General features: G+C 39.2%; 3 protein-coding genes across 3 annotated transcripts in view; 1 reads left to right on the top strand and 2 right to left on the bottom strand.

Moving 5' to 3' along the window:
• Positions 1-5,426, top strand: part of extl3 (exostosin-like glycosyltransferase 3) — a 37,567-nt gene extending 32,141 nt beyond the window's left edge. The window contains exon 6 of the mRNA XM_007545301.2: positions 2,305-5,426. Coding sequence (XP_007545363.1) covers positions 2,305-2,514 — 210 coding nt within the window. The 3' untranslated portion in view covers positions 2,515-5,426. The remainder of the gene's footprint in view (positions 1-2,304) is intronic.
• LOC103133512 (synaptotagmin-14-like) lies at positions 5,235-16,024 on the bottom strand. Its single transcript, XM_007545276.2, has 7 exons — positions 15,082-16,024; positions 14,772-14,906; positions 13,226-13,479; positions 11,761-12,198; positions 11,481-11,661; positions 10,690-10,746; positions 5,235-9,431 (listed from the first exon to the last, which is right to left on the bottom strand). The coding sequence occupies exons 1-7, from the start codon at positions 16,007-16,009 to the stop codon at positions 9,115-9,117; spliced, it is 2,310 nt and encodes a 769-aa protein (XP_007545338.1). The 5' UTR covers positions 16,010-16,024; the 3' UTR covers positions 5,235-9,114.
• LOC103133521 (synaptotagmin-14-like) lies at positions 15,978-23,337 on the bottom strand. The gene is made up of 4 exons (XM_007545289.2): positions 23,126-23,337; positions 20,148-20,195; positions 17,113-17,259; positions 15,978-16,066 (listed from the first exon to the last, which is right to left on the bottom strand). Exons 1-4 carry the CDS (start codon positions 23,136-23,138, stop codon positions 16,050-16,052), a joined length of 225 nt encoding a protein of 74 aa, XP_007545351.2. The 5' UTR covers positions 23,139-23,337; the 3' UTR covers positions 15,978-16,049.
• Positions 23,338-23,484: the final 147 nt, after the last annotated feature.

The following is a 23,484-nucleotide window of genomic DNA, read 5'->3' as shown; positions in this document are numbered from 1 at the left end:
GTTGGACAACAAACATCAGCGTTAGCTTACCGTGCAACGTCTGGGCAACCGGAGGATCCGGTTTATAACTTTATAACTAACCTTTGCTATTATATATTAAGAGCTAAACATATTCTTGAGCTTGCTAATACTTCTGTACATCACAACTAATTTATTGCATTTTACTATACAAATTATTTGACTTCAAAGACTCTAGTCTTTGAAGTCAAATAAACAATTTTGTTAAGTTATTACTATAAGATGGAACATAAAAAAAATAGCTTTTGAACATGAAAATTATAGTTGTAAACAGGACCAACATACTTCAAAATAAATGCCGAAAGTCAACCACTATTTTTTTTATAAAATACAGGTATAAATAAATATTTTGTTAAAAATCAAATGGTATATAAACCCAGCCGGTAACACTTTATTTGAAGGTGGGTGAATAACACCTGTCAGGAACATGAATAAGTCTTCATGAATATTTATGACTGTTGTCATAAAGTGTCATTTGGTAAATCATGACATTTTTATACAAAGTTGACATTATTGAAAATGTCTTCGTTATGACATCTTGACATTAATCTAGACAAAAATTATTAAAATGTTCAGCTAGTTCCTCTTGAGCTGGTTCAGTTTCATAATATATATATATATTTTTGTTTTCTTTACAGTTTTTGTCTTTTAAGTGCACAAATGATTCCTTGTGCAATAAATTATGCTCTGTAAAAAGTCTACCAGACAGAGAAAATTACCACCACTCAACACTTAAATCTGTTTTTAACACTTTGGAGGCTTTGACTTGTTTCTCTTATATCTCCAACAAGCACTGTTCTTGAAATATGTTCAGACCTCAAAACCACTTCCACCAGTACAGAGTCGCTTTGTGTGCCGCATCACTCACTATAATTGAGTTTTGAAGCCACTTGGAAGAACAGAAAGCTGCTTTTTGCTGCGCTAAAAGAAGAGAAGTCTACATTTGTAGAGGTTTAAACATGACTTTTCCTAACTTGTTTTATTGATTGCCAAACAAACTTGTTAATTTTGTCGACCTGTTAAAATTGAACCTGGACTTTTTTTTTTTTCTACGTTTTTGCATGTTATTCTTGTTCTTGTTGTTCCCATTTCTGTTTTATTATGAAAAATGTAGAATTTTTTTAGCCTTGACATTTTGAATTTCCTGCCTTTTATCACCTGTTTAACTTTTGCTATCAATAATTCAAACATTTTGATTTGTTGTTCATAAACTTCTGTACAGTGTAGATAAAATATTAGCATCTCCTGAACTTTTCACCTTTTATTACAACCAACACACAGCAAAATGTTTACAGTAAATTTTATGTGAAAGATCAGCATATAGTAGTGACATATTGTGAAACTGAAGGAAATTATTTACTAGTTTTCTACTTTTTTGATGAAAGATGAGGTTGTGGAGAAGTCCAAGTCCAGGGTTATGTCATAAAACATTATTCCATGGAAGAATGAGTACTAATCGGATGAAACCAAAACTAATATTTCTAGCCTTTTTCAGTCAGGTGAACGATGTGATATTAGCCACAGTCTTTGATTCCCCAATCTCACCTGCATGTTTAGAAAGCACAAAACATCTGGTTTAAATAAAGTATAAAATCATCTCTTTTAGAGATCTGAAAACTGATGATGAGCTTCAGCTCTTCTCAAAGAAAAGTAGATATTAACCACAACATTTAGATGTGCAAAGCTGGTGGAAACATATTCCTAGAGAGCCGAAGCTGTAGTTGCTCTGAAGGGTGGTGTTATATTTTGAGTCAGTTTCCAGATTTTTACTGATGAAAACTTTTAGAAAGTATAATTTTTCCCCCACTTTGCAATAACGCTTTACTTTGTGTTGGTTAATCCATAAAATCTACATAAAATGTGCAGAAGTTTGACTGTATAGGGAGAAATCTCAAAGTTGTGAGAACTTTATGCTGCTATTACCTTCTGCTGCTTGTCTTATTTGCATTTAATCCATCCATTCTCTTCAGACCCTGTGTATTTTTGTTTGTGCCCATTTAGGCATGCCATTACTCAAACTGGCACTTTCAATATTACGCACACACACAATTATGAATTACAAAACGGCAGATCGAATCGGCTCTTTACGCCTGAGTTTTCCCCAGAATTTCGCTTGGAAGGACATTTATTACTAGACGGCGTGTTTACGACAGACCAACGTCGTAAATCTGCACACTCCTTCCCTACCAGAGGGCCTTCAGCAACAGTTAGTGGTGTGTTTTGAAGACTGCCAAATTGCCTTTCAAAGTGAAAAACTGACTTTACAGTCCCTCTGTTTTATTTCAGGTAACCTCGCGCTGGACGTTCCGCTGCCCCGGCTGTCCTCAGGCCCTTTCACACGACGACTCGCACTTCCACGAGCGCCACAAATGCATCAACTTCTTTGTCAAGGTGTACGGTTACATGCCGCTGCTATACACGCAGTTCAGAGTGGACTCTGTGCTGTTTAAGACTCGTTTGCCCCACGATAAGACAAAGTGCTTCAAATTCATCTAGCCTGGGGGTCGAGCGTCTTCGCAGGCAGCCAGAGGGGGCGAGAGATCGACGGACTGAAACATCCACTGCAGGTAGTGATGAAGACTGACGGCTGGACTGCAGGATAAACATGCAGGAGGAAGCTTTCGGGCTTGGATTTTGTGGAGGTGGATCAAACGTTTAACCTTAACCAGCTGGAAATTCAGAGTGTAGGTTGAGAGAAACCACTGCCGAGAAATGAAACCTTTTCAGCGGACGTCACTTCTTGTTTTGTTTTTTTTTTACACGCCTTTTCAATCCTGTTCAATCATTAACCACTAGTTACAGAAGATATTTGCACCTCTTACCTGCCTGCCATGGAAAAGCAGGCAGACCTACAGTGTACAGAAACTCTTCACTCCTCATGGTGGAGCTTCAGAAGTAACAGACGGAATTGTGGCTTCAGCTGAGAGCGATTCAGTTGAAAACTGGTCTTCAAACTCAAGCACTGATGGTCCTACGTATTTTATTGGACTCTTCTTTTTTTTTTTTTTTAATAATGTCGTTTAAATGTGTAATTTTAGGTCTAGTGGAAACTTTGAGACCTCCCTGCCTTTTGGGAAATCAAAATGACAATGGCTCAGTCCAATCATGTCTTAGCAGCGTTGCGTCCTCCAGAGGGAATTCACTTTAGCGGTCACCATAATGCCTCAACTGTGTCAATAAAACCAACAATCATGCTGTCCAACTCAAGTCATTTTTAATGAAGTGATATTAACCAAATGGCTGAAAATGATTAAATATCACAAAAATCAACAGACAGTTTCAGTAGAATGTATTATGGATGCAGATGGAGGTCTGTACAACCATAGTCAGAAGTTTATATACACTCATCAGCATAAATCCCATATCAATGGGTAAAAATACATTTCTGTGATTATTAAATGCAAGTTGAGCAAGTTTCAATTTATTTTGGATTTTTTTTTTGTTTGTTTACACATTATACATACACACACATTTTGGGGGGTTTCTGATTAAGTTTATACCTTAACAACCATCAGAATGATCCTCACATAACCCAGGCTGAATGTTTAACCTCTGACCCCAGTAGAATCGGTAAAGTTCAAATAAATTGGTTTGTTCTCCATTTGAAGTGGAGGTTATACATTTTCACTAGAAGGTCTATTCTAGTACTAGTTTTGACTTGCCCTGCTAGACCATTCAACTTTATCCTCATCATGTCCATGAGGAGTGTATGTAATTGATGTGAGCTAAAACAGTTTGGAGGTTTTAGTCCTCCGTTTTTCCATTCACTTTGTGAAATACACCTGTGTCACTGGAAACGAACCGGATCAACATTATTAAACCCTCACAACTGCCCTTGACACTTGGTAGTGTGCTTAGATTTAAAAATCTCCAAATAAACTTCCCGTTATCGTGACAACCCTAGTCTCCACTGACGGTAAAAATCCTCAAGAAGGAATTGGGCTTGTCCATGTGGGCAGCTGCAGATTTCAATCCGGTTTGAATGTGCTGATGTTGGACCGTGCAGTAGTTGTTGTTCAGAACCCTCTCAGTTTGCTGTAGACCATGATGGTGACATTTCAGCATGATGTTGTGTGCGATTGAGCTTTAGTGGTTCTTGAACGTCCTTCCCAGTTTCCTTTCTTATGACAGATTGAGTTCTGACCCAAACCGTGAAAACGTGAACATAGTTGAGTGTTTCAATGGTACAATAATACCAAACCAGATCAAACATGGCGTTATTTTTCCTGCCCTACAGTCTTTCGTTTGATTTTAGGTTTTTTTTGTTTTGTTTTTTGGTATTTATAAGTATGGAGAAATAATTTTCTTCCCAGACTTTAATCTCTATACTATTGTCTACTGACATGTTCTTTCTTCTGCCTTCAGTTCCCAGTTTGTTTTACATTCACTTCCTTTCCTTGTCCATTGTCTCTTGCTCCCTCACTTCCTTGAGCACTTTATTTCCTTCCTTGAGTGAAATTTTTCTCGTTATTCTTTCCTGGTGGAAAAGTTTAAACTCTCACGTAGGAACTGTGTAGGAACCATTACTATTGATGTGAATATAGTGCTTTAAGCTGCTTCAGTGAGGGAAATCAAACCAATTATAAAATAATCTCTATTAATTCTGCTAAGAAGAGTTGTCCAATATTCAGCCAGGATCTTGTCAGAAACTTTGGAGTTGTAAATATAGATATTTAAGCGAAACTTATGCGGCAATTTTTTTATGCATTGCTGAAGTTGCAAGAAAAAAAAACTGTTCAAATGCATCAATGTCCATCATGTCCATGAGGAGTGCATGTAAACTTCTGACTAGAACCATGCACTTGGATCATTAAATCTGAAACTACAGGCAACAGTTTTTCTTCCTCTGTCAAATTGTGACAAATTTCCCTCCTACTAGCACATTCAGATCCTGCTAATTAATTTTGTTTTATCTCACGGAGGAGCAAGGGTAATGATCTGAGAGAAAAAATGGTCCAAAACAACAACTCGTTGATCTGGCCTCTAAAGATACTTGATGTGCTCCCGTTTTCCTTTGCTACCATCCGTGTGCTTGTACTGAGCTCACAGCATGAGGCCTGTTCCCAGAGTTCGGAAAGCTTGGAATGTCGAATGTCATCACCGTACAGCAAGTCCTGCCTTTGCGGCAAAGATCTGGAGCGCATCTCATGTGGATAGTAACTTTTTACATCTGTTCTTTTTACCTTTTGCTTGATGAATGTTTCTTTTTTGTTTGTTTTTGCCAAATGAGTACGATGTCTGCAGCTACACAGCATAAATCTGCAAGGTGCTCACTAAAGGGATGCAGAACGGTACGACCCTCATCAAACCACCGAAGCCTAACCCATCATGTATTATAAATCCAAAGTCTCTCGTTATTTGACTGTCGGTTAATTTTCTGTAATCTTAATATAAAACTCGGAGGAGCAGAAAAAAAAGAAAATGGAAGCTCAAATTGGTGTTCTTTCCCAGCATTTGTACTCTGTGAGGATGCTTTTATGGAACTTTCACAACATTGTGTATATTTATTAATGATGTTATTAAAAAGGCTGTTTTTAAACTTGATAAGACATGCAATAAAACCATAATGTTGTGGTCGCTTGTTCCTGATCAGTCAGATCCCAACCTAAAAGAGACATCCCATTAATGTTGCTGCCAATGAAAGCCTTGTGGTGCCTCTGACTCGAGGGCCAAATGTATGGAATCAGGCCTGTTTTCCTTAGACTAAATTGGAGTCGTTTTTTATTAGACGTGTTGCAAAACGACCAAAAAAAAACAAAACCACATTTCCTTATTCCTCTGCTATTACAAGCAGCCTGGCCCTTGTTCCAGGATATATGTAATTACCTTTCGATTCTGACCAAGTCCTAAGGGCTCAGTTTGGGTCAGTATTTCTCCCTCCGTGTATTCCCCCCCTCCGCCCCCCCTTCAAGCATCAGTGGCACAACTAGTTTTCTGTGGCTTGAAGCAGAATCAATCTAAAAGGCTGCAGTCACCCTGCAAGGTGTAAATATTGATGAAAATATGCGCTCCTTGGTCTGGCTCCAGCTACCTGCACCGCTGCTTGTGCTGTCAGACTGATGACGGCGTCAGACATGCCATTCAAAGGCCAGATGAATGGGAATAAAAACTTGTCTAATAAAAAAAAAAAGTTCTCGACTCATGTCCTCATTTTTATGTCTACTGACGTCTTTTGACTTTCGCAAAGGGAATTCCTACCTCTTGAGTTTTAGTACATTTTGTCACTTTACAGCCACAAACATCTTTTTTCTTTTTCTTTTTTCTGAAACGGACCAACACAAAGCAGCTGTGAACGTAAAACGATTCTCTGGTTTTCAACGTTTTTAACGAGAAATAAATCTGGAAGTTTTTTGTCGTCCATATGTTTTCAGCTCCCTCTGAATAACACAAAAAAAAATTTTTGCTGAGCAGTTTTCAAGCTGTGGGGCACAGATTCTCAATTAGGTTTAGGTCAGTACTTTGTCTCGAGTCACAGCATGTTCATTCGTTTGTAACTTTGGCCATCTGTCCAGAGCTGTTGTCCTGCTGAAAGGGGAATCCTCTCTTCAGTTCCAGATCTTTGCCTCCGCCAATAGGTTTTCTTCCACAGTCGCTCTGTATTTAGTTCCATCTAACTTCCCATCAGTTCTGACTAGTTTGTCTACCTTTCTGGAGGAACAGCGCTCCCACACCATGATGCTGCCACCACGGCTCTTCACTTTGGGCATTAAAAGTCTTTATCTGCCCAGTGCTTTTCTTGGTTTTAATGATTCTGTTTGTTGAATAATTTTCTGCAGCAAACCCTCTGAACAGCTGGACTGTTTACCAATTAGGAGAATCCTGGATTTTATTTATGGGTGTCGGAGTACAAAACGCAAACCACTTTCTTTTTTCTTCTTTTTTTGCAAAAGCCGTCGGAAACCATTTGTCATTTTTCTCTCCACAATTCTGTGCCGCTTTGTTTTGGACTATCATACGAAACCTGAAATAGATAAATAAAAATTTAATACAAACTGACAGTTTGGGTACAAACACTTTTGCAAACACAGTATGTGACAATTTCAATGAGCAAAATTAACTGAAAACATTTCTTCACAATTGCAAAAAACTTCAGCTGGAAATATTCAAAGGGTCTCAACAGCATATGATAATTGGGATGTGGGCTTGTAAAAGACAAACTGTAAAACATGCAAATAAAGCAGAAGTTGAATTCCCCTAATAATTACCTACTGACACTGAAATTGGGTGTTAACAGTGTCATATTTTTCCCTTAATCCCAGTTCCTATGAAGGCACTGAAGGTTTTACTCAATTTTCCGTGTCTGGTTCAGTATGGAATAAAGTAACTTTGCATTGAAAACACATTAGCAACTTCAAAACCTAAGTTTTTCTCCAAACTCTTAATCGTTTTCATTTTTAGTCACCCACACATCATTTAAACTGGACCCATGTGTGTTAACATGCCAAATAAAGCACTGACTCTTCATTTTTGGGGGGGAAATTTTATCAACAAAAAATATCAAACTATTAACAAAAGAACTCAAGTTTAATATGGAATAATCCAGTCCAGATTTGACAATCTCCATGTGCCATGGACTTTGAAACATGTTTTCTAATCTAGTGAAGATGCCAAAGGAAAAAGAAGCAAGGGGGGGGGGAGAAACAACAGTGGAATGATTTCATTTTTTACACTCAAGCAATCTCTTTTAATAAAAGAAATAAAAAAAAATGAACCGTTAGTAATTCTGGATGCGTTCTTCGTTAATTTGAAATTAATACCACTGATGAGGTGCGACCGCAGCACGCTTCGACAGAACGAGAGCAGAGCGGGCAGCCCACGCCTCTGAAGCCGAGCCAGCTGGTGGAGGGAAGGGTGTGACTCTGGAGTTTTCATTTGTCCTCAGGGAAGATTTTTTTTTTCTTTCTTTCTAGCTCACAGCTGCTCTCACAGATCAGCATTTTAGCATACAGGTAGAATCTTACACCGCTCCTGCCAAATATTTGTTTAGCCTTTATGAAACATCATATTTTCAATTAGGTATATATATATATAAAAAAGAATATGATTCTTCTGTCTTTAACTCTGTTGTTTTTTTTTTTCTTTATTCCTCGCTTCAGCTCAGGAAGCACAGCTGAGGTTGCCATCAGCGCTGCCCTCCCAGTTTATTGGGACTGTGCGGTCTTTTGCATACTCCTCCTCGGCCCGGCGTGATGCGCCGTGTTTCTACATGAACGAACATGGCAGAGCTGTCAGAAGGCTGAACGGTGAAACGGGCTCAGTCTGTGTTACACAGGAAGGGAAGCTGTCCTTCAGTGCACACGGCATGCAGAGCTGCGTCCAAATCCCGTGGGAGACTCGGCAAGCGCAGGGAAGAAGTGCACCCTTCCTGCGTCATGTGCATAGTGTTTCAGAGTTATGCAAATGATTTATAAAAACCATGAAAGATAGTTCTCCAAAAATCATAAAAAAAAAAACAAAAAAAAACGGAGCAAGCCAACTAATTTATCTTGCATAATGCAGTGTGCATGTAAACATATCGTAAAAAGAACAGCTCGTAAGCATAAGTTGCAGCATGTTGCAGGACTCTTGTAACAATAGTCCACTCTTTGCATCTTCATTTGTCAGTGCTGGAGAAATGTCTGGTATGCTGGTGATAGCTGAAGCCCAGAAAAAAATTGGAAGGAGTCTTGCCGGTCCGGGACCAAACTCTTTGGTCCGAGATTCAAAGGCTGAAGCCGTCTGGACGGTGTTGCGTCATGTTGGTCCTGTAAACACTTGGTGTGCATGCGGATTTTGCTGTGAAAATAATCTCTTAATAGAAAACAAATTGTTTTTACTTCTGAATTACAGTGTTTTTGTTTTTTTTGTTTTGTTTTTTTTAACAGTGTGTCGTTCAAAAGGCTGGAGTCGGACGTATGAATCCTTCTCCATGAAATCAGCCCTGTGGCAGGTTACAGGGCAGCCATGCAGTCTGGCAATGAGGACCGGGAAGCAGCGCCCACCCTCACACCTGAATTCACCGCACACAAGAACACTCGTACGCAGAAGGTGTTTCCTGCTCTTCCAGAGCGTTGGATGCTCTTTACAGTTGCTCCATAAATCCTCATAAAGCGTCTCCTAGGTGTCGGTCAGAGTGTGCCAGTGGCAGACCTGCTGCCCCTCTGCCTCCCTCATCTCTGTCCAGTGGGATTGCTGCTCCTCGGTGGTGCTGCTGTGGCCCAAGGAGACCCAGCCCAGCCTCTCCCTGGGCCTCATGCTGCTCCGCCTGCAGAACACGGACACCACCAGCGACACCTCGGACAGCTGGAAGAGCGCCACCTGGAAGACAAACGTCTCCTTGTAGGTGGGGTTGGGCTGGCCGCGGCACACGGCCGTCTTGCGCTTGGACATCTCTTTGCCCTTGGAGTCCAGCATGGTCAGCTTAACGTAGGTGTCTGGAAGAAGAGACGCGTGGGTGATCAGGGATGGAGTGCCATCAAGTGGTTAAAATTAGGCACTGCAACAGACATTTTAATAATGAACATAAAGTGCCCTTGGATGTTTTTACTCTTTTCTTGATTGCTTTTACAAATCAATCATCATCAACAGTTTGGCTTCTTTAACCAGAAAATATACAAAAAAAAAAAAAACAACAAAAAAAAAACTCCTTAATGCCAAAGTGAAAATTAGTTTAAAGACAAATTGTTGCCAGTAATCTCTCAATGAGGCAAATAGAGATCAACCGAGAGCTGTTGGTAGTTACAGCATTTAAAATATTATCCTAAACACTCCACTTTTTTTCTTCCTAATTTTGTCAAAAATTTACATTTTTGTATTGTTTACATGTTGTTTTAAGACAAAATAACTGTCCACAACACCGTATAAAAATATCCAATATGTCTTTTGAGATCCTAATACTCCGGCTAAACAAAAATAGAATTTCACATTTTTATTTCCCTTTGTCAGATTTACCACTGTCCTTTTAAATAATTTTATATTAATTTCTGTTATTTGTTGTTACACTTGGCTGTGACAATTTCATTTAAACACAATGAGAGTGAAACAGAGCATAAAAAATTTATATATCAATATATATCAGTGACATGCGGTCAGGGGAGGCAGGTGAGGTCATCATGGAAAAATTATATATAATAATAAAATCATTTATACTGCTATTTTCACCCCGTGGTTTGTACTATAAAGCATCTATTTTTTTACTTAGCTTAAGCAATTCTGATTAGTTTTTTCTTAAAAATCGCTGGATTTTCGCATTTTCCCATTCAGATGCTCAGAAGCGAAGCCGGTGAGGCAGCAGCGAGCTGAGCCGCACCTGGGATTGCGCAACCTCTCACCAACTGCACTGGCTGCCGTACTTTGAGAGCATGTTCGTCCTGTCTGTACGCCAGCAATAAAATGGCTAAGAAACATTTAATATATGGAATGATTTCCCATATATTAAATGCAATGAACCTCACCGCACGTCAATGAGATATAAATATATATATATATATATATAAACTGACATTCTGAACTGCATATCACTACAGTTGAATGAATGATTAGGGGTAGTTTGATTCTTTAAATTAAGTCATTTTTTGTTTGTTTGTTTTCTTTTTTCAGAAGTAATCATTTCAGTCTGAAGAATGCAGATTGACCTGCTGGACCATACCAAAAGTTTTAAACTTCTAGACTCATACATTTATTTAGCCTTACCTCTCATGATATACAGCTGTCCCCCTACGAAGTGTTTCACACAACAAAACAGACCGTCTGAGAGTGGACGCACCCCACGGCACACAGGAGAAAGGAAAGAAGAAAGACGGTAAACTTAGCGAATGTGATGAGAGAGAACTGAGAGTTCTCTCTCAGTTGCAAATTGCATGTCAAACTGACTATTAAGTATTTTTGATCGCTGTATAGAGAAGTAAAATTTGTCAAGATGAATCTCTCTGGGAGTTAAATGCAACTCCTTTCCAAAAGCAGATACGTAGCCTGCAACATCAAAAGAAGTCGCCAATGTTTCATTTCCCAGACTAGTATTTATTTCTGACCAGAGTTGGATTCAGCCATTTCTCTGGCACATCCCAGAATTCTCCAAGGGGTTAACATTAAATATTTTTGTTCCTTAAATGTGAAAAGTATTCATCCTTTTCCATCTGGAATGTGAAACTTGCTTCCTAGACTGCATCTCTAATGAAGGAATCAATAATTCTGCAGGAGAGAATTTGACAAATGCAACATCTGTAGCACTTTGTAAAGGACAAGCTGGACCTCACCAAAACTAGAATAAAAATGCTGAGTCAATACCTATTTGTAGTTTTAAATTTTGCGCTGTTGTATTTTACATTTTCAGTGTGATTTGACCTTTTTCTCCTTGTAGCAGCCAGTTTGACAGACAGATATTGTAGCGAAAGAAAAATGAAATTTCAGTAATAGAAAATTCACAGCAAGCTGGAACTAAATTCAAGAGATAAGGGCTTCCACATCAGTACTTTAGTACTTACTGACAGGTTTATCAGAAGCTGTAGTTTTGAAGTGGCTTCCTTGTATAACCTCAGCAGAAAGCTGTCCTGTGGCAGAGTTATAAATGAGACCCAGGAGGATCTCTGGCAGCGATGAGTCTTCGGTGGAGCGGTAGGACAAAGCACCTGCGCTACGAGACACACTTACAAGAGAGCCACAACCCTGGCATGATAGAAAAAAACAACAAAAAAACAAGACAAGTTATGCAGCTTCATGTGAAGTCAACTTAAAGGGGGGTAAAATTTCACAAGATGTTCTCACTGTAAGTTCAGAGCCAGGCTCCAGCGTGACGGGCAGAGCGATCTTCCCCTGCAAGTTCAGCTTAGTCAGGTAGAACACCTTCTCTCCCAGGACCTTCTCCTTTTTCATCCGTCGGATGCTGTACAGGCGGAAGCGAACGGCGTAGTCCCCCAGGGCCTCCTGTTCCACCCGGGAAAACTTGAATGTTTCCGTGAAAACGGGACACGGACCCTTCTGCACGCCCGTTTTGGCCCGCTGCTTCTTGGTGGGGAGCAGGACCAGGTGGACCTGCCAGGCGATGTTGCCCGTCTGTTTCAGAGCGGGGATGTCGGTGGCGGCCGTCACCGTGACGGCCAACCACTGCTCAGTAGAATCGTATTCGAAGGCGACGTCCAGCGTGCCGTATTGTGCGATGGGCTCTGGCTCGTAGGCCGAAGGAAGCTGGAGACCAGAACCGTTCTAAAAAACATTAAAAAAAAATACAGAGGGGTTACATTCACATTCTGGTACTGACTGGTAAAGTAAACATTAACTCTTTGCCAATGGTAACCACTTAAATAATAATAATTAAAAAAAATCCTGAGGTTAGGAGTGGGCATTTATCGTATCGTGTATCATGTATTGTGATAAATTTCTTATTGTGATAATAATTTTGATTTATAGCTATCACGTTGATTTCAAGTAATGATGTTTTGTATTGTTGGGATTGTTTGTTTTAGTATTTTCTCCACTGTTTGTTCAATGAGGGTATCAATACCTATTAATAAATCTGAAAATATGATTAAATACCATTAACTTAGTGATACAAATCACGTCTCTCTGTGTGCAAAGTAGCAACAAATAGTTCTTATTGTCACATTTATCATCAGTACCACAAAATGTTGCGATAAAACTTTAAGTGCATATCGCCAACCCCAACCTGAGGTGTAATTTTTCATACCTTTTTCTAAGTATTTTACTTTACCACAAAGTAGCACATAACTGGGAAGTGGAAGAAAAAATATTAATAAATATGTTAAAGCTTTTTCATTAGACAGAATAGTCTAGTCAAAACTCCAGATCGAACTCCAAGGACTGTAAAACTGACATTCACACACAAACCCCCATCCAGTCTGACAGTTATTTTGTAAAGGCAGTTGAACAACAATCTCAGTCTCTCAATGTTCAAACTAATAGCGACTTTAGCAGTAAATGCGGTAAAAGGTGGTTCTCTGAAAAGCACACGGTACTTTTCAGAGGAAAGGAAATTAAATCCTCGTGCCAATTTCCTTCTATTTAACAATCATCAACTACTGTGTGTTATTTCAAATGCAAGATTCAAGGACTATGAACACTCCTGCAAGGCAATGCAAAATTACTGAAATAACGTGGTGGTGCACAGCAATTTTACACTCTTCCCTGTGGTACTTTTCACAGAATATTTGATGTTAAACCATTACGAAAGTTTATTGATTCATTAGCTGAAATAATGAGAGTCAGAACCAACCTCTGGGCTCAGAACAGCAGTGCTGTCACTGGGAATGTCCTCCTCACAGCCTTTGTTGAGGTAACTCTCGGTGTCCTGCTCCACGCTGGCCTCGCTGGAGCAGCGAGGGCTGTCGGATTGCTGCGGGGACGGCGGTCTCCTGACTCCTCGTTCTGAGCGTGAGGACTTGCGTGTGCCTGAGCTCACGTGTTGGTACGGCGGAGGCTGGAGCTCAGTCAGAGAGGAGTCTTTCTTTATCCTCTGAATACTGGCAGCTGGAGTCACCGCAGAGGCGGAGAGGGACAAAAGACGAGGTAACATGAGATGGAATCACTGTTATTTGAGATTTACTGTGCTGTGCAGAAACTTTCATTAGGTGTCCTTTGGACTCTATGGTTGAATGGCTGCCAGAATCAAAATTAAAAAATGTTTTGTCCACAGAGTTACTGTCTGGGTTTGCTGCCAGCTGTCTTAAGTCGCTCATTCATGCTAACTCAGCAGATTTAATGCTTTTTACAATTTTGTTCATCTTATTGATGACTTATCTATTTTTCTATTCCCATCTTTTGAACTAAATATTTATCACCTGTTCTGAGGGCTGTGCTGTAGTTCCTAGCTTTGCCACCAGGCGGCGCGGCCGTTTGTGGGTAGTATTTTTTTCACACATCAAAACATTGTTCGAAAAGCCATTATAATACCGCCTCCTGTAACACAATGTGGATGTAAAGACTACATTTGTAAAGTTTGAAATTTTAGATTTTGAATAGAAAGCATATATTGTTTACTCTAAATTATCTTTGCTGTCCTTTGAGTTTTCTGTATTCATTACCAGCTGCCATCTGACTGGGCGCCAGTTAGCTTAGCTTAGCATAGCATTAAAACCTTTTAGCTAAAAAATAAACACTTTATGGACCAGTGATGCTAATTTGATTTATACTATTTTCATTGTGTATTCAGCCGACAGGATGTATGTGTAATTCAGAAGATAAATATCAGATAAATAATCTTAAGCCTGAGCTAGATTCTACAGAGGTTTACTAATGTCTTCTATCGTAATAAACAAAACAAAAACAAAACTCAAGTTGTTTTTGATTTTTTTTTTTTTTTTTTAGTGAGTTTCTTCAGGACTGGAGGCCAAAGCTTAACCTGCATCATGTGTAGTATATTGGCAGATTTATTTTTTTTAATTCAAACGTGCATCTTAAATTAAGTAATTAAAAGCATAAATCTGCGTTTACCTGTCCTGTCATAGAAAATTAGTTTTACTTGTAGATGCTTGGAAAAATATGGCAAATATTAGTAATTATACCAGTAATTACTGGTATAATTACTGATACCAGTAATTATACAATGGTACTACAGTAATTATGCTATGATAAGCTGTAATTACTGACTGTGTTTTCTTTGTTATCTGTGATATGTTTCTTCACAAACTATTCCTCGTGTCTCTAAATTATTCTGAACGGGCCGTGTGCCACCTTTAGACTTTAAATACATATTTTTTCTTACCATACTGGTTCAAAACAATGTTGCATAACTAGAGAGAAGACCATATGTGCAGGCTCACCCTGTTCGCTGGAGGCCTCACTGCTGTACCCTCCCTGCTCACTGGACTGTTTGCCTTTGCTCCACGCAGACGTTATGTTCTGCTGGGTCACACCCTCCGGGCTTTTTTCTTCTTCGCTGTTTGATACAACTCCATCTGTACAGGACATATGGGCGCTTTAGTTCAAGCGTTACATTTATCTCTTAAGTAATGGTGAATGCAATTCTTAAAGAGGCAAGAAGAAGGAAGGACAACACTCCGAAATGTTAAGAGTGGAAAGTTGAGGAGGGATCCAGAGTTTGGTGTTCACACAGAAGCAGCTCACTCTGACCTTGGTTTCCTTTCTTTTTCTTCTTGCTTTTCTTGCTTCTGTCTTTCTTTTTCTCCACATCTAAGTTTTCCTCAGGTTTCTTTGAATTCTCTTTGTCCTTTTTCTTATCCGACTTCTTCTTTTTGACTTTAGACGATGACCTAGATGGCTCGTCCTCTTCCTCATTGTCTGCTTCTCTCTCCTGCCCCTCTTCGGCTTCCCCGTCTTTTTCCTCCTCCTGTTTTGATGTCTTTGTTTCTATTTCGCTGTCAGCTAAGTAAGAAGTTTTATCGCACTCATCACTTTTTTGCTGAGCAGATATTGGATCTTCACTCTCATTTTTCTTCCTTTCTTGTCCGTCTCTGTCATCTGTCTTCTCAGAAGTTTCATCTTCCTCTTCCTTCCCTCCTTCGTTGGCTTCCTCTCTGTTTCTTTTGGCTTCTGCTTCTTTCTCCAGCTGCCTCTCTTGCCTCTCCTTTCTTCTCTGCTCTCTTTTTTCCTGCATCTCCTTCTCCTCCTTCTTCCTCATCTCTTCTTCTGCCAGCTCGGCCTCCGTCTTTTTAACTCGCCAGCATCCGTCCCTCCATTCCCACTCCAGTTGACTCTGGGAGTTCTGTCCCTCGGTTGCGTCGCTGTTTTGGTTGTTTTTCGACCCGGTCTGGCCAGCGTCTGAGTTTCTCTTCATTTGCCACATGCTTTTATTACCGGCCCTGCCCTCTTGCAAGCCGGAGGCCTGAGCAGCATCCTGGCTCCTGCTGTTTTCCCCCTCCTCTTCCTCCTGCACCTTATTGATGATGGTGGTAACCTGCTCGGTGAGCTGGTCGCTGACGGCATATGTGGCATCGCTGACTGCGTTGGCCAGATCATCCACACGACTGGTGACTGAGTCCAGGATGGAAGAAATGTTGACAGACGGCAGGGTCGGCTGGAAGCTCTTGAAGAAGGCCATCTCTCAGTCGGGGGATTCTATTACACGCTGACCACGGGGTTTACCTCATCAGAAGCACTGACACAGACATGTGGTGGTTAGCAGGGTGTGATGCCATCATCACAGTATGTACATGCATTCACCAGCTTGTTGATAATAGATTCTAGCCTACACCGGGTAACTGTTTGCTGCTTAGCTGTGAAGCCGAATTTTAAGAAAATTCACATTATCTAAGTTCTCCTTAGTACAAATTTGGCTCTACATATAAGTCTGCTTTCAGTGTTTTTGTTTCATTGTTTTTAATATTTTAAAGTACCAAGCACTGGGCCACCTTTAGTCAAGTGTTTTTGTCAAGTTTCCTATTTGTTAAGAAAGCTGACTCACCTCACTGTAACCAAATCTACCGAATGTCATAAATGAAGTTGATTAATTAATTGATGCCAGGATTTCATGTTATGAACAAATGAGCCCATGATAAATAATTTCCTACTTGTTTTCACCTCTTATGGGAGAAACAAAAGGTTAATTCAACTGAAAACCAAACTAAACCGTAAAGAGTTTGGCTTAGTTTAATTTTTAACTTAAACTTTTTAAGTTAAAATAATAATAATAATAATAATAAGAAGAAGAAGAAGAAGAAGAAGAAGAAGAAGAAGAAGAAACTACAACAGTCATGCGGTTCTTGTGTGCAACCTTTAAACTAATTTGTTGATAGATTTGTTCGCCAAATCTATGGGACTTTGAGTACATTTCCTGCCCACAGCTCTCTTCAAAATGACCCCAAAGTTAAGATTCGGTTTTGGACGTTAAATTTTCTTCAGGTGACGCTGAATTGTTGATTTTACATTATGTGTGTCTTTGAAAGAAAATCCTTCTGTCTTGCAAACACTACAACGCAGTTTAGACTTATGAATAATACAGGAGAACTGTTTGGTTGTTGACCACTTCACTTCTGGTATTTTAATTCATTTTAGAGGTTCTGCAAAGTCACTGCTCTTCTATATTTTCTCCGGGTATAGCAGACTATCTTTGCAACTGTAAATATCCCACGCTGCGAGGATTTTTGTAACCAATAACTGAGAGCATTTCTGCTCATATGGCCAGTCTGTCAATGTGTTGAGTACCTTGGTGGGGGTTCTTTTGTCCATTGAGATGCGACAGATTGTCGGGACTCTGCACAGACAGTTTGTTGCTGAGGTAAAGAAAAAACAGAGCCATCAACGCCACGAAGGCTGCAATGGAAGACAAAACACCCAGAAGTTCAGGAGAAACTGTGGAAGATCAGAGGAGAACAGACAAGAAAAAGAGAAAGACAACGAGAAAAAAAAAAATTAGGAAAATGCAACAATGCAGTAAAAACAAAAATTTACACCAAATCTTTTTAAAGAACCGGAAAATCTTCTTAGAGCTGAGCAATAATAACACACAAAACTGAGTTACTGTAAAAACAATCATCTATTAATAATTTATTATTTAAAAAAATAAATAAACAGCTCACACTGAAATAAGTAAACTTTTCAGGCAAAATGGTGAGCATTAGCTGCTGTGAGTTGAATCAACCATTATTCCTCTTACTTCACAGGCAGACATAAGCCGCGGTGGTGTATGTAGGCCATCCACACTTCATGTAACCAAGCAGGCAGCCCTGTGCTATTTTTACTAGAGTCTCAAAGGAGCAGTATCTAACAGAAAAGTATATTCAGTAAAGACCGAAAAATCAGATTGGACCATCATTTAGGAGGCTGTCAGGCAGATTAGATGCAGACTGAGCAGCTTTTTTTTAACCATTGAAAAGAAAGAACAGCTAGTAAGGAAAATACTTTTTAGACAAGATTTATAATAAGTAGTGTTATTTTGTTTAGTTTTTGAAATATATTGAGATATGTAGCTTAAACTCACACCGACACATTTTAATAATGGAGCAGATTTAAACTCTTCAGGTACAGTACGGAACTATATTGCAGGATTAATGGACAAAAACCTTGGAGCCAATGACAATGGTGTATTTTTATCATTTTCACTGCTGGAAATGCTTTATTCCAGAATTCATTTGCCTATGGAAGTGTTTCTGCAGTTGATGATCTTTATAATTCAGTTTCTTGGCTCAGGAAACTGATTTTATTTCTCTAGAATACTGGTCATTTTGCCTTCTCGTACCAACAGAGCATCGGTTCAGCCTTTGGGACATTTTTTTCTATGTTCTCTATATATTTCATCAAAATTGACAAATTTACCACAGAACTATGTGCTATGGTTTAAATGAGATTTATTTCTATGAACTGAAGTAGGTAAGAACAAAATAGCAGCATGTTTGCCTGAAATGGATCAACAAATTAGTGAAGGATTGAATCGACCCTAAGACAATTCAGAGCTTTAAGAATTGATGCAATTTGTCCTTGGAAAACACCCCTTCACACATACATACACACACCTGTAATATGAAAATCTGTAAAGAGCTCAGTTTTTTATTAAGTTAAAATGACTATCTTCAACTTTTTACACCTTTCTGACTCTTTTTTTTGTTTCCTACAAAATCCTGCCAAGGATCCTGGAACTGATTTCAGTAAAAAAAAAAAAGTCTCAATTGGGGACATTTGTAAAATGCCTTTGAAGAATGAACACCAATTTATTCTTTGCACCTACCTTTGTGCATGTCATGTTATCCCACTAAAAGCGTTTTCGTAAATGCAAGCTTTGTTTAAAATCGCTCTGACCCCTCAACATGAGGTTTGTGCCTTAGGAGCACACACACACACTAGACAGCATTTTTACCAGATTTTGCTGAAAATGTAGTATATAATTAAAACAAAATATGTCATTTAACACTGAAGATAAACATTACTTCCAGTCAAACCCACAAATATTCAAATAGAGCATTAAAGCATTTAAAATGTTGCTTCAGGTTCCCAGCGTTGCTGATTAAAATAACTTACGAAGCTTGGTTAACATAAGCAGTCATGTTAGCTCTGGTAATCTTCCTTAAATGCTGTGAAAGTGAACTAAACTTGGCATGGACAGACCTTTCTCACCATAGCAACAGGAAAGACACTGTCTCAGCTTTTTCAAGTAGTACAGCATGCCTGCTGCACCCTGCCAAAAATGACCAATGCTCAATCCTAAAGAATGGCAAAACACAAGTTAGATAATAAAGCGACCGCCTTACCTTATAACCGCAATTGTGTTAAAATTCAGATATAGTTTGTAACTTAACACACAAAGTCATCCAGCTCTGAGGTAACCATGCATGTAATAAATCCCTCACGCTTAATCAGATCCAGTGGTTTTAAGGTTCACGTGTCAACTCTCACTCCCGACTGAGCCGGCATGACCTCTGCAGCGGTGGGCACATCAGCCGTCTGTTAAAAACTTCCAGCTTATGGCACTGGCGCTAAAGAGATGTGATGACGCTTCATACATCACTCTGCTCTGTAAATTTTAACAACAGCTGAATAATTCAAAGGCCTGGGGTAACCTGAAGAGTTCATCGATGTACACTTGAAAGCGGAGGAGTTTATATGATCCCCAACATCTCTTTTGCCAGCAGAGGTGATGCCTCTCTTTCCTTCATAAGTGTTTGTGTTCAGGGTTTTCTTTTTTTTTTTTGACCTGACAAAGTAAACAAGGAAAACCTAGCTAAATTAGTCTATGAACTGAGATTGAACTTAGGACTCTGAGCATTCAATCAGCTTGCTTTTCCAGCTAATGACTCCTGCAAGCTAACGAACGTGAAAACGCAGCCGCTGAAGCGTTCTGAAATGAATAATGCCCTCAGAGAAATGTGAGCTCGTCTCAGCGAAAATGAAAACTAGGGAGTGTAATTAATCTGTCAGATTTATGCAAAGTTAAAGTAAAAACTAAATACGGGTTCAAGTCTTTGGAGCAGAGGACGGTGCAGTTTAAGGAGCGTGGTTGTTGAGAATACGGAAGCGTTGCTTACACATGGACACCTGGAACGAAACAGAACCTACATGCTGAATAAATCATGCACACACAAAGCTGCCTTCTTTCGCTGAGGCGAACCAAAACTTGATACGGCATACATAATTCACCGAAACACTGTATTATGAGGACAACAAAAAAAAAAAAAAAAAAAAAAAACATTTATTTACAGTAAATGTAGATTTACTGTAAATAAATGTTTTTGAAGACGTGGTCTTACCTCGTCTAGCACAGATGAGTTCATGAGCACCACAGTTTCTCCCCCCTCCTGGAAGACACAGAAATAATAATAATAATAATAAAAAAGCTAAAGAAACATGATTACTGATTGAACTGTCAAAACATGTACTTTATTCCCTAGCTGAACGATTTTTTATTTATTTATTTTTATTAATCCAAAACAATATTTAAAGACTTATATTTAATGCACTGCACCTAAAGTAACCCTGCCAAGGATCCTGGAAATGATTTTAATGTCATTACAACTTTGCAATCAAAACACCTAAAAAATAAAAATGTATGTACTTTACATGCATAAAATATATTTCAGCAAGTTGAAACTAGTTTTAGAAGTCCAGGGATGCAGCTGGGATATCATTATCTATTGTGTTGTTATAACCTTCTGAAACTGTATAAAAACAGTACACTACTGATTTTCCCTTTCCATTTTTATAGCATTTAACAATATGCAGTTCATAGTAAATAAAGCTTAAACACCATTCTTTAAGTCTGACCCAGTGGTATGCAATTTGATCTCCAGTTCATCCGGTCCACCATGGATTCTTTTTCAAAACATTCTGTCATAACTCACAGCTGCTACATATACTATTTTTAGCACTTCTCAGAAAATGATACACAATGCAGGGAGTTGTCAAACGGTTTTACATGAAGATGTATGCTTTAAAAATAATAACATTTAGTGAATGGAGGTGTTTGGACCCAAATACTGACCCCTTGTGGATATATCCAGGAATGTCAATAATTGTATTTGATAAACTGCAATTATTCACAAAATATTACTTGTTGCTTTACCAGCTAGTGTTCCTTTAACTATGAAACTGACAGTATGCAATATATGGTTAATAAACAATACTTTAATCAGTGTAGCTCTGGATTTCTCATATTTAGCTAGTGTTAAGAATATTAAATTGTTTAGGGTTTCTGTTGCTGTATGACAGTCAGTGAACACTTACTTTTCTTTTTAAATTTGGACAATCCCAAAAAGACATGGAAGTTTTAATTATCAGACCTCTGGACTTATACTCATCCCAGTCAGCATGGATTCTTGCCTGCTGTGTGTATATCTTAAGTCAAAGTTAAGGCTCTCTTCTCTCATTTGTTGATTTTGAGAAAGTAGTCCAAGCTTGTGAGACTGCAACAGAACAGGCCTTATTTGCACTATGTTCTATTTAGTGCCATAATTATTTGTTTTTGAATCATTAACGTAGTCTTTTACATTTGCAGACTATACAAAGGTCACTGAGGTTAGATAAGCCAACAGATTAAAGCGCTGCACATGTGCATACACAATTTTGTAGTCTTGAACCTCACCGACACTTGGCAGATTCAAGGCCCAGCAAGAGCTTGTGGTTATTTATTTATTGCATTCAGCCAAACTGAGTTATGAGGGTTTTTTTATTTTACAAATATTCAATGTTATTACTTTTATTAACATTATTCACAAGCAGTGGTGTTTTTTCATATTTGCCACATGGGCACTTGCCCAGGGCGTCATTGGCAAGGGAACACACAGCAACCATGCGTTAAAAGAAAACAGTGCATTTATATTTTATATTTTATTTGCATCTTTAGGAAGTTTTATATTACTTTTATACATATACAGAAAATGAAGAGTTGGCACCTCCTTGTACTGAGTATGGGGAGATCATTAGTTTGTGATCTCACACACTAAGCTTACTTGGAGTGAAGAGTAGGTTACCCCATTACTTTAGCTGCCTTGTCTAATCATAACCCAAAGCTTCTCCAATAAAATTTGGAGAAGTTACTGAGTAAAGGGCATGAGAAACGTGTCAGTCCAGAATGTTTTCTGGTTCTGCACGCAACTTAACAAAGTGTATTGTCAGAGTAGGCTATTCCTTCCTTGTACTCACTTAATTGAAAAGAAACCAATCCAGAAAATCTAAATACTGCACCAAGCGGCAGAAATACACAAACAAAACAGAAATGAAGTAAAACTCAATATTTGCAGCCTAAGAGTAAAAATGTGCTTTCTTTTAGGTAATTCTACATTTCTTCATTTACCATGCGACATGTAAAATATATTTAACTATGTTGCAGTATATTTTTTTAGAGAGAATGAGTCTATTTCGCTCCTCTTCCACTGCCAAAGGGATTGTGGCTCAATCCTTAACTAGTCAACTCACATTACCCTCTTATTTGTGAAGCTTCCTATAGGCCAGTGGTGGGGGGCACCGGTTCACCCGGGGCGCCAATCACGCAAGAACCACCCCTGTTAACATCTCATCGGACTAAAGTGTGTACTCAAAGCATAAGTGCAATGAATGGACTACCGAAGAACGACATTCTTTCTGTAGGTGTGACACTGCTGGCAGGCAGGTCGTCATTAAACTCATCCAACATGCACGCATGGCCACATTAACACTGCTCAGCCGCCGAATTTCAGTGACAGAAGACCTCTTCGTCGCCACGCTGGTACTCACTATAAACACTAAGTGTTGATTAAAGGAGCTAAACGGCACATATAGCCATGAAATAGAATGATTTTAAACTATTAGCGTTGTTTTCAGGTGGACGAGATCACATCTCATTCATCCGCAGAGCGGTCTCGTTGTAACAGCAGCTTAACATTATATTATTCTCTATTTGTGGCTGTGTCTTGGACAAATGTTTTCCTCGTGTATCTTTACTTGTGACATCGAAGAGCCTCCACGGACCTGTCTCCGTCTCTGTTTACATGTCGCATTACTTCACGTGAGCATCCCACAAACGGATCACAACCGTCCTGCATCACCAAAGTGTCCGCATCTCTTCAGCATCATTCGTCCCGCGCTGCTACAGCCGCCCGCGCGCCCCGGCTCTGCGGTGCCTCTTGCCGCGTGGATCAAGAGGGAGACCGGCCGCAGAAATAATCGGACTCGATCATCTATATAGAAGAATTCTTATTCTGTTTCATAGTAAAGTTTAACATGAGGGCTGGTACCTGAGAGGCAGACTTACCGTCAATCGCCATGATGCTCAGTGCCGGACTCTACCAACCAACTGCTGGGTGGAGGGGGTGCAGCCGAGGAGGGAGGTCATTCATGTGTTTCTGTGTGAGTCACAGTTGTGTAAGCAATTAAAGATTTAAGGAGAGCAGCGCTCCAAGATGCCCGTATTAAACATTTTAAATAGAATATTTAAATAAGGTACAGTAGCTCGCAAAAGCACAACTTTTTTTCAGTTTTGTCACTCATTTACAACTACAGACTTCATAATGTCTTATTAGGACTTTACGTGATAAACCAACACAATCTAGTGCAGGGGTGTCAAACTCAATTTCACCGAGGGCCACTTCAGCATATTGGCCCCCCTCAACG

Source organism: Poecilia formosa, unplaced genomic scaffold, assembly GCF_000485575.1.
Source record: "Poecilia formosa unplaced genomic scaffold, Poecilia_formosa-5.1.2 Scaffold1, whole genome shotgun sequence".
NCBI lineage: Eukaryota > Metazoa > Chordata > Actinopteri > Cyprinodontiformes > Poeciliidae > Poecilia > Poecilia formosa.
The sequence above is the reverse complement of the archived record's forward strand: the minus strand, read 5'-3'. Positions and strand labels throughout refer to the sequence as shown.